This window comes from Bos javanicus, chromosome 5 (genome assembly GCF_032452875.1).
Source record: "Bos javanicus breed banteng chromosome 5, ARS-OSU_banteng_1.0, whole genome shotgun sequence".
Taxonomy (NCBI): Eukaryota; Metazoa; Chordata; class Mammalia; order Artiodactyla; family Bovidae; genus Bos; species Bos javanicus.
This window is the reverse complement of record NC_083872.1, coordinates 25498706-25515955: the sequence shown is the minus strand read 5'-3', so window position 1 is coordinate 25515955 and position 17250 is coordinate 25498706. Positions and strand designations below refer to the sequence as shown.

The window sequence follows — 17250 nt, the reverse complement described above, 5'->3', positions numbered from 1 at the left end:
TTCTTGCACTTTGGAATAGTAAACAGCACTTCAGTACTAAGCTTGCAGGTGATTTTAAACGGCAAAATCACCAACAAAAGGCATAAAAATGTGCAAAACGTGGCACAAAATAGACCATGTAAAGGACACTGGTTTACAGTATGAGCAGGGAAACAAGAAGCAAAGCATCACCTTGTTTAATCTCAGCTGGGAACATGCATGAAGCCATCAAAAAGTTCCACCACTCTCCATGTCACTCTGACCACAGAAGTGCAACAGATACTGATTTGGAGTTATAAATACATTTTAGCAAGTAGGCAAATTCACAAACATAGAATTTGTGAGTGATAAGCATCAACTGTATGCTAAATCTAAAAGGCAAGCTTCTCCATTTGAGGAGGTGATTTGCTACCTACTGTGGTATATAATGGGCTTCCCCCGTGGCACTAGTGGTAAAGAACCTGCTTGCCAATAGGAGATATAAGAGATGTGAGTTTGATCCCTGGGCTGGGAAGATCCCCTGGAGGAGGGCATGGCAACCCACTCCAGTATTCTTGCCTAGAGAATCCCAAGGACAGAGGGGCCTGACGGGCTACAGTCCATGGGGTCTCAAAGAGTCGGACACAACTGAAGCACCTTAGCATGCACACACGCGTAGTTTATAGCAGAGTCCCCCAAAGGATGTGCCACAGATGTTTAACACAGAAATTGAAAAATGGAACCCCTCAGCCCTCAGGCAGCCAGCTGGGCTGGGGTGATTGAGCCCCTCAGATTGTTGACTCCACCTGCAAGGAGCCTAGTAATTTTACCACTGTGTGCCATACAAATACATCATACTTTCTTTTTTATATCATATTTCTATGATAATGATCTATTATATATAGGGGTTTATAGTCTACAATTTTTGATTTGATGAGAAAAATTTGTGAAGCACTATGTCTAATCCTATGGTACAACTTTCAGAATTAAATAGCTATGCTCAAAGCCTGGTTCTGCCTCTTTCTAGCTGAGTGGACTTGGACTTACCTGTGATATCATAAAAATAAGAGTACCTCGTGAAGGTACTTCATTCAATGGGATTATGTATTTACAGTACTTAGCACATTAGCTGGTACAAGGTAAGTACAGACAATCTCTCCTATGGATCAGATCTGTTGATAACCTAAAATTTTCTTTGTTTATTACATAGATGCTATATATTCTCTGAACAGACCACGTAGTGCATTTAAAATAAAAGAACCAACAGAAAGACAATTCTGTAAATGGGTGAAGGAGTGTCCAGATTATTTCAGCCAACTTAGTCCATATAGCTCCACCTATAGTGACCTAGGTTCACTAAGCAGTAAAGTATATTCTGTTTATGTTTTAGGAATAGAAACCCGACATATTTGCAAAGTGCCCAAGTTTCCACAAAAAGTGGTCAGAAGAAGAATCTCAACAGCAAAATTTCCTTTGAAACAAAGTACAAAGGAAAGCAATGAGAATAAGGAATATCTTCGATACCAAAACACCTTCCTAAAACTAAAGGGTATGTTTAAGCCTTTGCCTCTCCGTCAAATTCAGAAGACCCCAGCCAGCAGTCCACCCGTCAGGTAACCAGCTTCATTTGTCTTAATAATTCATGATTCAGCTTACATTTGAAAGCGAATGAATGAATAGATGAATATCTCATTCAGTCCACCTACAAATGCTGAGCAAAGCCTGCTGTTCAGTCGCTTCATGTAAGAGTTCTCTAAGCAGACTGAGTTAAGGTGTTGCCACTTATGTGCTGTCAGTGAAAAATCTTTCTTAAAACTTGGACAGGACTTTCCTGGTGGTCCAGTGGTTAAGGTTGTCCGCTTGCAATGCAGGGGGCATGAATTTGACCCCTGGTGGGAGGACTAAGATCCCACATGACCCATGGTATGGCCAAAAGATTTTAAAAAACTGAGACAAACTTACATGCCTTGATTCAATCATTTGAGTTTTCTCCAATCTGCTTCCCAAGAGGCTGCCCATTTAGCAGAAGGAATTTGAATTAGGAATCAAGACTCTGTTTTTACCTCTTCAGTGAACACTGATTGTATGTCAGAAATTTCTGACTCTGCAGTTCTAATGGTGTAGATGAACCTAGAGCCTATACAGAGTGAAGTAAGTCAGAAAGAGAAAGATAAATATTGTATACTAATGCATATATATATGGAGTCTAGAAAGATGATCAGAGAAGGCAATGGCACCCCACTCCAGTACTCTTGCCTGGAAAATCCCATGGATGGAGGAGCCTGGTAGGCTGCAGTCCATGGGGTCGCTAAGAGTCAGACACGACAGAGCGACTTCACTTTCTCTTTTCACTTTCATGCATTGGAGAAGGAAATGGCAACCCACTCCAGTGTTCTTGCCTGGAGAATCCCAGGGATGGGGGAGCCTGGTGGGCTGCCGTCTACGGGGTCACACAGAGTCGGACACGACTGAAACGACTTAGTAGTAGTAGTAGTAGAAGTAGAAAGATGATACCAAAGAATTTATTTGCAGGGCAGCAATGGAGAAACAGACATAGAGATCAGCCTTATGGACATGAGAAGCGGGGAGGAGAGGGTGAGATGTAGGGAGAGGAACATGGAAACTTACATTCAGTTCAGTTCAGTTCAGTTGCTCAGTCATGTCCAATTCTTTGCAACCCCATGAATCGCAGCACGCCAGGCCTCCGTGTCCATCACCACCTCCCGGAGTTCACTCAGACTCATGTCAATCTAGTCAGTGATGCCATCCATCAATCTCATCCTCTGTCGTCCCCTTCTCCTCCTGCCCCCAATCCCTTGCAGCATCAGAGTCTTTTCCAATGAGTCAACTCTTCACATGAGGTGGCCAAAGTACTGGAGTTTCAGCTTTAGCATCATTCCTTCCAAAGAAATCCCAGGGCTGATCTCCTTCAGAATGGACTGGTTGGATCTCCTTGCAGTCCAAGGGACTCTCAAGAGTCTTCTCCAACACCACAGTTCAAAAGCATCAATTCTTCGGCACTCAGCTTTCTTCACAGTCCAACTCTCACATTCATACACGACCACTGGAAAAACCATAGCCTTGACTAGACGGACCTTGGTTGGCAAAGTAATGTCTCTGCTTTTGAATATGCTATCTAGGTTGGTCATAACTTTTCTTCCAAGGAGTAAGTGTCTTTTAATTTCATGGCTGTAGTCATCATCTGCAGTGATTTTGGAGCCCCCAAAAATAAAGTCTGACACTGTTTCCACTGTTTCCCCATCTATTTCCCATGCAGTGATGGGACTGGATGCCATGATCTTAGTTTTCTGAACTTTGAGCTTTAAGCCAACTTTTTCACTCTCCTCTTTCACTTTCATCAAGAGGCTTTTGAGTTCCTCTTCACTTTCTGCCATAAGAGTGGTGTCATCTGCATATCTGAGGTTATTGATATTTCTCCCGGCAATCTCGATTCCAACTTGTGCTTCTTCCAGCCCAGCGTTTCTCATGATGTTCTCATATAAGTTAAATAAGCAGGGTGACAATATACATCCTTGACGTACTCCTTTTCCTATTTGGACTTACATTACCATATGTAAAATGGATAGCCAACGGGAATTTGCTGTATGGCTCAGGAAACTTAAACAGGGGCTCTGTATCAACCTAGAGGGGTGGGATGGGGAGGGAGATGGGAAGGAGGTTCAAAAGGGAGGGAACATATGTATATTTTTGGTTGATTCATGTTGAGGTTTGAGAGAAAACAACAAAATTCTATAAAGCAATTATCCTTCCATTAAAAAATTAATTAAAAAAAATTCTGACTCTGGAAATGGTAAATGAGGGCCAGGAGTTATTGCTTCCATTGCCTTCTCATGTAATCCTCTCAAAAGAAATATATTCTTGTTTTCTTAGTCAGCATAAAAAGCCACGGTCTCTATGCATTTGTGTCTCTGGGAGTAGCTACAAAGAGCAGTGCTTCCTACCTCAGGCAGAGAAAGCCCTAGTGTCATCTTCCTCCAGGTCTAGAAGGCGTGGGGAAGGGGAGCAGTGGTTGGAAGAGTGGTTGATCTCTACACTGGAACCCACCCTGAGGTGGCAGCATTCAGAAGCCATAGGAGATGCCTTGCTTCCTCCCACCACATGTACAGCAAACCAGATGGGCCGACATCTGCCAAGACTTCCAGGACCTGAGAATCCCTAGAGCTCCCAATCTTAATATTGTTTCAGTAATATTTGGTGAAGATAATGAATTTTTAGAAAAGTGGTAAATGCCACGAGGGCAATGTTTCTGGTATCTGAAGCACTGTCAGCAGATAATGCTGCTAAACAAGCAGTGCTCCCAGACCCTTAGCCATGGAATGATTTCTTCAACCAACAACTGTTATCTGCCATCCACAGAGATACAGTCACAGCCAGAAATACAGACTTGGTCCCTGCCCTCCAAGGGCTTCAAGTCTGCAAAGAGAGATTAAGAATGTATACTATTAATCAATAGAAAATAAGGAAGAAAGTGTTATTGGATTTGTACAGAAGTGAAATGCTGAAGAAGTTTTGAGGAGGGAGAAAAACTTTTTAAAGGATTTGTGGCATCATCGACTCAATGAACTTGAGTTTGAGCAAACTCTGGGAGACAGTGAAAGACAGGGAAGCCTGGCGTGCTGCAGTCCACGGGGTCGCAAAGAGCTGGACATGACTGAGTGACTGAACAACAGCAACAAGGGAGCCTTTGAGTAGAATCTTGAGTGATGAGGAGAATTTGGATATGCAGGCGGGGGGAATGGGTAATCCATGTAGAGAGATGAGTGGTAAGAACGCTGATAATATTGGTCATGTCAGGGACAGTTAACATTTACTGAGCACTTAATATACATTAAGTACCATGCTGGTGGCTCAAACGGTAAAGCGTCTGCCTGCAATGCGGGAGACCCGGGTTCGATTCCTGGGTTGGGAAGATCCCCTGGAGAAGGAAATGGCAATCCACTCCAGCACTCTTGCCTGGAAAATCCCATGGACGGAGGAGCCTGATAGGCTGCAGTCCATGGGGTCACAAAGAGTTGGACACGACTGAGCAACTTCACTTTCACTTTCACCATGCTAAACACTGTTCTCCCAAGATGTCATTTACCATCCATGACACACCTAAGGGGTAACCATAATCCTACCATGCCCTTCCCGCCCCAAAGACAGAGCAAGCAAGCAGTAGAGCAGAGGCATGACGGAGGGTCAGTATAGGCAAAGCACAAGCAGCTAAACAGTCTGGTTTTACTGATGCTCAGAATGTAGAAAATGGGATAGGCAGGGTTGGGGCCAGATCATGGAAGGTCTTGACCCTAGGTGAGGCCTGGGAGCAAATAACAAAAGTAACCAAATCCTTTAAAATCTAATGAGAAAGCAAGTAGGCACATGTATTTTAGAGCTAAAATGGCTTTCAAATAATTTCCGTGGTGTTCCAGTGGTTAAGACTCTGTGCTTCCAGTGCAGGGGGTCAGGGTTCAATTCCTGGTCAGGGAACTAGATCCCACATGCCACAACTAAAGATCCAACTGAGACCTGACACAGCTAAATAAAAATAAATTTAAAAAATAAATAAATTAAATGGCTTTCAAGTTTGTTGAAAGAAGTTAAAACCCAATCATTTCATGTGAAATGTAGCATTATTTTTACAGTTCAGCTATACAAGTTGCAGACATTTGAAGCGATGAATATCAATCCAATAAGGGAGTCCTTTATTTCTGCAAACCCTAACTGAAACTTTTAAAACCCACAGTTGGACTCTGAATCTTGAATTTAGAAAGCATAAAGGCTTCACCTAACATAGTATTTATCTAATCCAGTATTCACCTAGCTCATGAATTAGAAATAAGCTCCATGCGTGAGAAAGCCCATCTTGTATGCAATCGCTGTTTTGTATGGGTTCCATGTTCTAGTTCCGTTGCCAGCCAAATCCTGTGCACAGAGGACAGGCTGACACCTGGCATAATTCCTGATAACACACTAGCAGAGCATACAAGCTGTGAGATCTTCAGCGGTCAAGTACCTCTCAAAGATTCTGTTTCTTTAATGGGGATAATAATAAATATTTCACAAGACTGTAAAAGAATTAAATGAGATGATACAGAGCAAGTTTTTAGCGCTGTGTCTACCACCCACTCCCCAATATAAGACTGTTAATGTAGTATTCAGCCTCTTGTTCTGTTGCTAAGTCGTGTCTGACTCTTTGCGACCCCATCGGCTGCAGCACACCAGGCTTCCCTGTCCTTCACTATCTCCTGGGGTTTGCTCAGATTCATGTCCACTGAGTCGGTGATGCTATCCAACCATCTCATCCTTTGTCATCCCCTTCTCCTCCTGCCCTCAGTCTTTCCCAGCCTCAATGTCTTTTTCAGTGAGTCGGTTGTTTGCATCAGATGGCCAAAGTATGGGAGCTTCAGCTTTAGTATCAGTCCTTCCAGTGAATATTCAGTGTTGATTTCTTTTAAGATTGTTCAGCCTTTTAGTGAGAGATATATACTGTTTTGTTGTGTGCTTAAAAAATTCATATTCATTCTCCGTATTTGTCATGATGCACATTGGAAGTTAATATTTTAATGCAACCCTCTATATACGAGTTTATTGTATACATCAGAGAAGAGCAGTAAACAGACAGAAAATGCATCTACATTAATTTTTTAAATTTATGTATTTAAAAAGAAGTTCAGTAACTTTTCACATTTAGAGGTTAATGCACAGGAAAATACTAGTAATAAAGTATTTCTTGGGTGTTTCGAAATGCTGAAAAAAATGAACAGATGTGCAAACACATTAAGATTTAGTTTTAGATTAATTAAGCCCATGAAGTCCCCATATAATACACCTTCCAGTTCCAATTTCTCCTTTTAGGCACAAGCAAGTTGCTACTTTCTTCATAATGGTTCACAGTCACCATTGATGAAGTTGAACTACAGGGGCAAGTTTAAACAGCGCTTTGTTTTCAGAACTATCCATCCTATTAGGAAGTACTCAACATGCTTCAAAGAATAAGAGAAGAATTTTTAAAGCCCAGATTCTACTCATAAAATCAGAATGAAGACAACCAGTAACATCTGTGCAACATGGTGCAGCATTTTTTACAGAAGACTGTTAAAGGCTATAGCAGTCTATAAAGTAAAACAGGTATTCAGTTACAGAACTTTGAGTACTGTCTACGTAAGTGCTGTTTGACAAAAGAAATGAAATCAGCCACAGTATGAGGAGCACATAAGCACAGAGTTTTACCCACTAGAGTGATCTGTATGAATGACAGTTCACAGGCAATCAAGTATTAATATGTCCTTTCCCTAATTTTTTTAATATGATCGATTGATTTTTTAAATGATTTATTTATTTAATTCTGGGGGGGCTGCCCTGGATCTTTGTTGCTGGGCACAGACTTTCCCTAGTTGAGGTGAGCGGGGGCTGCTCTTCCGTGTGGTGCACAGGCTCCTCATTGCAGCCTTCGCTTGGGGAGCACAAGCTCTAGGCGCCGGGGCTTCGGTACTTGCAGCACGTGGGGTCAGCAGATGTGGTGCACTGACTTAATTGCTCCAAAACATGTGGAATCTTCCTGGACCAGGGATTGAACCCGTGTCCCCTGCATCGGCAGGCGGATTCTTATCCACTGTACTATGAGGGAAGTCCTTTCCTAACTTTTCATGCTTTGTTTCTAATTGTTTCAGCAAGTGCACATTTTAAATCATTACATTTGTGGTGGACATTGGTGAACATTTTTCTAACTGAATAACCAAGAATCATTTCCATCTTCACCCTTCCTAATAGGACCCCAAGTTTATTTAATATTCACCATTCTTTCCACAGCCCAGGTGCCTTAGAGGCAGTGATGCCATTCAACCATCTCATCCTCTGTTATCCCCTTCTCCTCCTGCCCTCAGTCTTTCCCAGTATCAGGGTCTTTTCCAGTGAGTTGGCTCTTCTCATCAGGTAGCCAAAGGACTGAAGCTTCAGCTTTAGCATCAGTCCTTCCGATGTATATTCAGGGTTGATTTTCATTAGGATTGACTGGTTTGATTTCCTTGCAGTCCAAGGGACTCTCAAGAGTTTTCTCCAGCACCACAATTTGAAAGCATCAATTCTTTGGCACTCAGCTTTCTTTATGGTTCAATTCTCATATCCATAAATGACAACTGGAAAAACCATAGCTTTGACTAGATGGACCTTTGTTGGCAAAGTGATGCTCTGCTTTTTAATATGCTGTCTAGTGCTGTAGTTCAAAGGGGCCATAAAGACTAGGACACGACTTAGCCACTGAACAACAACAGCAAAGGTTTGTCATACCCTTTCTTCCAAGGAGCAAGAGTCTTTTAATTTCGTGGCTGCAGTCACTGTCCACAGTGATTTTGGAGACCAGGAAAATAAAATCTGTCACTGTTTCCATTTTCCCCCCATCTATTTGCCATGAAGCGATGGGACCAGATGCCATGATCTTCATTTTTTGAATATTGAGTTTTAAGCCAGTTTTTTCACTCTGCTATTTCACCCTCATCAAGAGGCTTCTCTTCACTTTCTGCCATTAGACTGGTATCATCTGCATGTGAAAGTGTTAGTCCCTCAGCTGTGTCTGACTCTTTGTGACCCCATGGACTGTAGCCCTCCAGGTTCCTCTGTCCATGGAATTCTCCAGGCAACAATACTGGAGTGGGTTACTATTCCCTTCTCCAGGGGATCTTCCCGACCTAGGGATTAAACCTGGATCTCCTGCACTGCAGGCAGATTCTTTACCATCTGAGCCTCTCTGCATATCCTCTGTAGTAATATACATAAATCAACACAGAACCATGCCACAGGCACTTCATCTTCAGGAGTCAGTGAGATAGAAGGACCATAATAGAAAAGAATACACACTGGTTCTAGTTCCAACCCTTTCCTTTACTACTTGTGTGGTTTTGGTCAAATTATTGAATTTTCTAAGTCTCAGTTTCCCCATTTCTAAGAGGAAATAAAGTAAATATCTTACAGACCAGCAGTCTTCTTACATTGTTAAACTTCTCTGAATATGTCACTTGGTTTCTGAACCCTAGGTGCCTATATAGCTGAAAAAAAAACTTACACTGAAATCTTTTAGTGTATCGACACATATTTTAGCATGATGGCAAACAGAATTATGTCCAGAATTAAATTTCAATCCTTTACTAAAGTAGCCACTTTGATTCTTTGGTGTTTTGAAAAGATGTATTTTTTCTCTCCTTTCAGTTCTTTAAACATGATTTCAACCATTACATTTCTAGGCTTCCTCTCCCCATTGAGAACAAGGATGCATGGTTTGCCTCCCAGCTGGTTTGTCCTGTGGTCCTAAGATGGGCACTGTGTGGGTATGGAAGGAACAAATGCCACTGTAGCACTTGCCGAATCCCTGAAGTGACAGACCTGGAATATGATAACCTAATATTTGACCAGCTGTCCTCTGTGGATCAGATCATTATAGTCTATGTGTTCTCAGCTAAGAAGAAGGACAGGACTATGAGAGAAATGGCCAAACTGTACACGAAACTGAACAGACATAGAAGCATGCCTTGCGTTCAGGTGAGTATCGTGTGTATAAAGGCAGCCTGTATAATAATGTTTACTTGGAAGTTATATCTTCGTATATTTCCTCAGCCACACAAAGGATCATTCAGTTCAGTTCAATTGCTCAGTCGTGTCCGACTCTTTGCCACCCCATGGGCTGCAGCACGCCAGGCCTCCCTGTCCATCACCAACTCCCGGAGTTTACCCAAACTCCTGTCCATTGAGTCGGTGATGCCATCCAACCATCTCATTCTCTGTCATCCCCTTCTCCTCCCACCTTCAATCTTTCCCAGAATCAGGGTCTTTCCAATGGGTCAGTTCTTCATATCATGTGGCCAAAGGATTGGAGTTTCAGCTTCAACATCAGTCCTTCCAATGAACACCCAAGACTGATCTCCTTTAGGATGGACTGGTTGGATCTCCTTGCAGTCCAAGGGACTCTCAAGAGTCTTCTCCAACACCACAGTTCAAAAGCATCAATTCTTAGGTGCTCAGCTTTCTTTATAGTCCAACTCTCAAATCCATACATGACCACTGGAAAAACAATAGCCTTGACTAGATGGACCTTTGTTGACAAAGTAACATCTCTGCTTTTTAATATGCTGTCTAGATTGGTCATAGTTTTTCTTCCAAAGAGCAAGCGTCTTAATTTCATGGCTGCAGTCACCAACTGCAGTGATTTTGGAGCCCAAAGAAATAAAGTCAGCCACTGTTTCCACTGTTTCCCCATCTATTTGCCATGAAGTGATGGGACTGGATGCTGTGATCTTTGTTTTCTGAATGTTGAGCTTTAAGCTAACGTTTTCATTCTCCTCTTTCACTTTCTTCAAGAGGCTCTTTAGTTCTTCACTTTCTGCCATAAGGGTGGTATCATCTGCATATCTGAGGTTATTGATATTCCTCCCAGCAATCTTGATTCCAGTTTGTGCTTCATCCAGCCCAGCGTTTCTCATGATGTACTCTGCATATAAGTTAAATAAGCAAGGTGACAATATACAGCCTTGACATACTCCTTTTTCCTATTTGAGGATTATGGAAGGAGTTTTTCCTCCATTTTTCTAAGTTGAGGTATGGCCTTCCTATAACAAAGATCACAAATCTTAATGATATGTAGATGAATGAACTTTCACCTGTATATACACCTATAAAATCACCACTCAGATCAAGATATAGAGTATTTACAGACCTGAAAATCTCCCTCTTGCCCCTTCTCAGTCAATATTCTACCACCTAATCATCTCAGGTAACCACTATTCTGACTTCTATCACAATAAATTAGTTTTTTTTGTTTTAAATCTTCATATACATAGAATTATCCCTGGAGGAAGTCATGGCAACCCACTCCAGTATTCTTGCCTGGAGAATACCATGGGCAGAGGGTTAATTTATTTAGGATAAAAGAGCTGGACACAACTGAAGTGACTTAGCATGCATGCCTGCAGATGTGGAATCATACAGTGTGAACATTTAAAAATACACAGTATACTTTTGTGTTTCCTCTGTCAGAGAATAAGAATGGTAAATACCAGTCATGCCAACATGCTCCTATTCTGCATACACGGCAGACATTGCTGCTGCTGCTGCTGCTATGTCGCTTCAGTCGTGTCCAACTCTGTGCGACCCCATAGATGGCAGCCTACTAATCCATTATTTTCAACTGAGCCCGGACTGGGCCCTAACTCTTATTTGTGGTTGTATTTCAAATAGCCACTAAAAGTTGATCTGAGAAGACACTAATGAAACATCTTCTACATGATAGCCTTTACACTCAACCCGTTTAATAAATCTCTGAATCTTTTTTTTCCCCCAGTGTTTAACAATTTTATTTTTTATATTTCTATGTGGTCATTTTTTAAATTTACGTTTTAATTGGAGGAAAATTGCTTTACAATGCTGTGTTGGTTTCTGCTGTACAACAACGTGAATCAGTCATAATCACATATATATATATCTCCCCTCCATCTTGAGCCTCCGTCCCCTCCAGGTCATCACAGAACACTAGGCTTGGCTCCCTGTGTTATGTAGCAACTTCCCACTAGCTAGCTCTTTTACACATAATAGTCTATATATGTCAGTGCTACTTTCTCAGTTCATCCCACCCTCTCCTTCCCTGACTGTGTCGATGAGTCTGTTCTCAAAATCCGCATCTCCATTCTTTCCCTGCAAACAGGTTCATCAGTACCATTTTTCTAGATTCCACATATATGCTTTAATATACGATATTTGTTTTTCTTATTCTGACAGTAAGTCTCTAAGTCTTACTCATTCTATTATTGTGACTTTTTTTTTCCTATTTGTTTCGTCATCTCAATCCCAAAGCTTCTGTTTATTTCAGACTTTGATTTTCTCCAGTGGACTCCCTGAAAGTTTCCTGCTTCTGGTCTTGGTTGTTCTGATATTTCCTGCACATCGAAAGGTGTTCTTTTTAATATCTGAACATGCATCATCTTCTGCTTAAAACCCTCTAAGGATTTCTTATAGAGTCCAGTACAGGTTTCTTTGTGTGACATTGAGGGTCTCTCCCACAGGGGCTTTTCCAGCCCTGCCTGGTCAGTTCATGATCCCAGCCCCACTTATAGCCCTGGGGGATACTTTACAGAACTGTTGAGAGCCCAGGTCTTGTTCTTCATCAGGCTGAAGCATGTGAAAGCTGAGGGCTTGGGCCACGTGGCTCTTGTCGAACCACTTTCAATGAGATGCCTTTTAGGATGTTGCCCTGAATATGCTCTGAGCTTCTTCTGAGGGATGTTATATTATTTGCCACAAGTTTGATGTCATGGAATTGCAGTGAAGTGTGAAAATTGTCTTTGAATGAGAAGCTAGAAAAGTTTTATTTCCTGTGAGGATCTGGTTGGTTTCTTCTTCCCTGGTAATGAGATTTTTGGTGCCCAACTGAGTTTCTGTTTTCACTTTGCTTGAAAGTACACAGCAAAGTTTTAGACTGAATCATAACAATACATTAAGAAGTTATGGACCACTTATCTAAAATCCATTTCTTCTTTTTGGATCTAGAGCTTCTGTTTATATTAAAATCTTCTCATTGTAATTTTTATAATTTATAATTTTCTTTTAGGCTATATTTACCTCCTATAAACCATCTCAGGTTTTTGCTAAAAAGGCAGAGTGTAAACAATAAATTTAAAATGTAAATTTGGCTGCTAAGTTGCTTCAGTTGTGTCCGACTGTGCAACCCCATAGATGGCAGTCCATCAGGCTCCACCGTCCCTGGGATTCTCCAGGCAAGAACACTGGAGTGGGTTGCCATTTCCTTCTCCAGTGCATGAAAGTGAAAAGTGAAAGTGAAGTCGCTCAGTCGTGTCTGACTCTTAGCGACCCCATGAACTGCAGCCCACAAGGCTCCTCCGTCCATGGGATTTTCCAGGCAAGAGTACTGGAGTGGGGGGCCATTGCCTTCTCCATAAATTTGGCTAAGGAAGTATTATTTTGTCCAGCAGAGTTGAGAGTAACCTTGCAGGGAGGTGACATGAAAGTTTGTAAGTTTGGATGGTAAAGAAAGAGAATCTGGGCATTACTGGCTGTGTACCTTATGCTTCCAAAAAGTAGGTTCTGTTTTAGCTCATAAAAAGGAAAAGAATGATCCCATACCAGTGACAGGACTTCCCTGGTGGCTCAGATGGTAAAGCGTCTGTCTACAATCTGGGAGACCCAGGTTTGATCCCTGGGTTGGGAAGATCCCCTGGAGAAGGAAATGGCAATCCACTCCAGTACTATTGCCTGGAAAATCCCATGGACAGAGGAGCATGGTAGGCTACAGTCCATGGGGTGGCAAAGAGTCAGACACGACTGAGCAACTTCACTTTCACTTTCACTATACTAGTGACACTGAAGGGAATACACATAAGAATAGAGATGGTTATAAAACACAGGAAATTCACCTGAGAATCCCAGTCTCCTCAAACAGAGTTGTCTGGCCTTCATTCTCTACAGTTCCGCCTAACCAGGGACCTGGTGGTGTGTAGGGGCCTGGTAGAGGCCCCTGCATAGTGCTGAAATTGCTGACGCTGTGCATGGAAGCTGAACAGCAGTGGGAATTCACTGGATACTCTGGTGGAAGCATCCAGGTAAACAGACAAAGCTCTCAGAAGGGGGCCTGAGCCCCCAGAGGCTGCTGGAGTCCTCTGCTTGCATGCTGGAAGCTTCTGGATGGCAGGATCATGTCTTCTTCACATTAGAGTCCCAATGGCTATCACAGGACCTAAGGATTGATTAATACTTAAAACATATTTATCAAATGAATAAATGGACTGATGAATGAGTAAATGACTCTTCAGCCCGAGGGCCAGATATGGCAGTATATGTGCGTGTGTGTGCTTAGTTGTGCTCTACTCTTCGCAAGCTCATGGATTGTAGCCCTCAAAGCTTCTCTGTCCATGGAATTTTCTAAGCAAGAACACTGGATTGGGTTGCAATTTCCTGCTCTAGGGGATCTTCCCAACCCAGGGATCAAAATTGCATCTCTTGTATCTTGCATTGGCGGGTGGATTCTTTACCACTGCACCATTTGTGAAGCCTGTGAGGGCATATTGTCACTGCAAATTCTTTTTTGGCCCTATGGAAGGGGCTTCTTGAACTATTTACTTGTGAACTGAGCTAGGTCTCCCCTGAAGAGACAGACAAGCCAAGCTGATGAGAGAGCAAGACTACAGTCAGGAGTTCAACTCCTCACTGAAATGACAACAAGGTGCATCAAATCCAAGGGTTCTGATATCCTCGGGGTAGCCAGCACCTGACCGTCCCACACCGTATGTCTGGCAACTAATAGACAGTAAATATTTGCTGAAATGATCAGAAATGGCAAAGTCAAGATAAGCTCAAGAGAGAAAATATTTATTGAGTGCTTACTGTGTTGCAACCACTGTTTTCCTGATTTATCAGTAAATTCTCTAAAGAACCCTAAATAGCTGGCTCTCTGCATAGGCATCTACTGAGCACAGGTTAGTAACTAAGACAAAGGACATTTATTTATTTGTCTGCTTTTTACTGAGAAGGTGGTGGGGCTGAGGTTCAGACCAGGCAGTCTTACTCTAGGACCTGTGCTCACAAGCACTGTGGCATGCTGCATAGCAGCATGGAGCAGGAAAATCAGCAGCTAAGGGAAGCAAGAGTGGGACTGAATGAGTGAATGGATTGGGAGGAACGGCTCATATTTAGCACTTCAGGAATATATGCTTGGGCTTGTGGGGGCAGGAGATGTGGAAGGGGCTTTGTATGTATCCCCAGCAGGAATTAGGGAGGCCAATGCAGTTGATAAAAGGAGCCATCCCTGGCTGAACCCTTTTAGCAATGAAGAAATAAGTCCAAAATACTAGTAATATCTACTTGGGGCTGTCCATAGGGTCGCAAAGAGTTGGACAAGACTGAGTGACTGAACAACAACAACAATCAGTCCAAGGAGCATCCTTTATTAGCGGAAGCAAGCAGGATCTTTCATTGCTGTGTATGGTCTCTCTAGTTGCTCCAAGGCATCTGGGATTTTAGTTCCCCAACCAGGGACAGAACTCACATCCCCCACATTGCAAGGCAGATTCTCAACCACTGGACCACCAGGGAAGTCCCCAATGAGCGCTTTTGACACGTGAACACTCACTGAGCTCTACAAATGCTGGAGCATGTGATAAGAACTGGTAGGAGCATGTGATAGAAAAATGAATTTGACTTTGATCTTATCCACTAGGAAAAGACAATCCAGAGAACAGACAATCACAACACAGTGAACTGAGTGCTCGGTCAGAAGTATGAACACAACATTCAGGCAAGAAGCGTCTTATAGCACCAAGAAGAATTAACTGGACAGAGAACATCTCCCACAAACTGTGTTTTGGAAAGCATGTTGGAATAACGCATGTTGGAAGGCGAGAGGATAGGAAATTGGAAGCTGAATTTGGAAGACTGGGAATAAATCAGTATTAAGGGGTGCATGTTGAAGGAGCTAGCAACTAGAGGTTCACAAACAACACATTTGGATAAGATTTGATCTCTTATTTGAGATTTGATAAGGAATTTGAACTCTCCTTGAAAAGTAGAAGGATTCATTAAAGGATTTTAAGCAGAGAAGTAATATGAAGACTTTTTTTTTTTTAGAAGGATAATTTTGAAAAAACAATCCAGAAAATGTCAGAGTAACAGGGAGGCCTGTTACTATGATGACTTCCCTGGTGGCTCAGATGGTAAAGCGTCTGCCTACAGTGTGGGAGACCCGGGTTTGATCCCTGGGTTGGGAAGATCCCCTGGATAAGGCAATGGCACCCCACTCCAGTACTCTTGCCTGGAAAATCCCATGGACAGAGGAGCCTGGTAGGCTACAGTCCATGGGGTTGCAAAGAGTCAGACACGATTGAGCAACTTCACTTTCACTTTCACTGTTACTATGAATACATTTTACCAGGTGAGAAATAATCTGCCAAGACAGTGCGGTTGAAAAAGGATGCTGAGTATGAGTGTGAGTTAGAAGCAAAACTGTCTAAGATTTAATTTGTTGAGTGAGGGAAGAACTTAAGATGTCACTCAGCTTTTCATGTGGACAGTTAGAATAATGGCAGTGCCCCTTGTTGAGAGAGGGAATTCAGGAGGAGGAGAAATGTCTGTTATCTGTCACAGCATAACAAAACACCTAGAAACTTTGAAATCTTAAAAACAACAGTCACGTGTGTGCTCATGACTGGCTTGGCTATGCTTCAGGTAGCACTGATTGAGGCAGGATGAAGAAGGCCAGAGGATTCAAGAACAGGCTCATTCACGAGGCTGGCAGGTAGTGCTGCTGCCATTTGGGAGCTCACAGTTATGGTCGCTGGCCAGGGGTCTCTGTCCTCCTCATGAGGGCCTTTCCACATAGCTTCTCAGATTTCCTCACAACATGGGGTCTATGTTTTGAAAAGGAATATCCCAAGAGGTGAAAATGCAAGCTGGAGATCTCTTAAGTTACACAGTATGCAATTGGTTAAAGGATGCCACTGAGCCAGCCCAGATGACTGGAAATAGATTCCCATTACTCGAGGAGTGGCGTGGCAAAGGACTGATAGCCATCTTTAATCTGCCATAACATTATTTGAAGAAAAAGATGAAAAATTCAGATTGAGAATGCTGAGTTGAGGTCCCCAAATGACATCAAAATGGAGACATCAAGAAATAGGCAATTCAACCTACAGGTCTGGCTCTGAGCAGAGCACTAACTTTGGAAGATGTTTGATGTAGACATGAAGAGTGCTTAAAATTACGGGTTACCCAAGGAGCGTGTGAAGACACTGAATGGTCGGAGGCAAGAATGGAGATTTTAGTACAGTAGAAATTTAGAGGCTAAGTGGAGAAAAGTTGTACATGATAAAGACTAGGATGGAAAACAGAGAAATAGGAAGGAAACAGAAGAGAATGCGGCCACAGAAATCCAGGAGACAGAGAAAGAGGTACAATTCAAAAATGTTAAATGCCATGAAGCGGTGAAATAATAAAAGAAACACGAAATTGTCCCCTGGGCTTGGCAATACAGAGAGGTCTTTGGTGAGCTTATGTGTGCGTGCGTGCATGGGTGCTCAGTCACTCGATCATGTCCAACTCTTTCTGACTCCATAGACTATAGGCTGTCAGGCTCCTCTGTCCCTGGGATTTCCCAGGCAAGAATACTGGAGTGGGTTGCCATTTCCTATTCCAGGGAATCTTCCCAACCCAGAGATTGAACCCATGTCTCCTGCTTTGACAGGCGATTTCTTTACCACTGTGCCACCTGGGAAGCCTGGTGAACCTATGAAGGCATTTCTA

The 17250-nt window shown here is 42.5% G+C and overlaps 1 protein-coding gene across 2 annotated transcripts in view; it reads left to right on the top strand.

The window, feature by feature from the left end:
* LOC133247244 (uncharacterized protein C3orf20-like) overlaps positions 1 to 17250 on the top strand; it is a 136117-nt gene that overhangs the window by 68001 nt on the left and 50866 nt on the right. For both annotated transcript variants that reach the window (XM_061415773.1, XM_061415772.1), the window contains 2 exons: positions 1349 to 1571; positions 9198 to 9492. In XM_061415773.1, coding sequence (XP_061271757.1) covers positions 1349 to 1571; positions 9198 to 9492 — 518 coding nt within the window. The remainder of the gene's footprint in view (positions 1 to 1348; positions 1572 to 9197; positions 9493 to 17250) is intronic.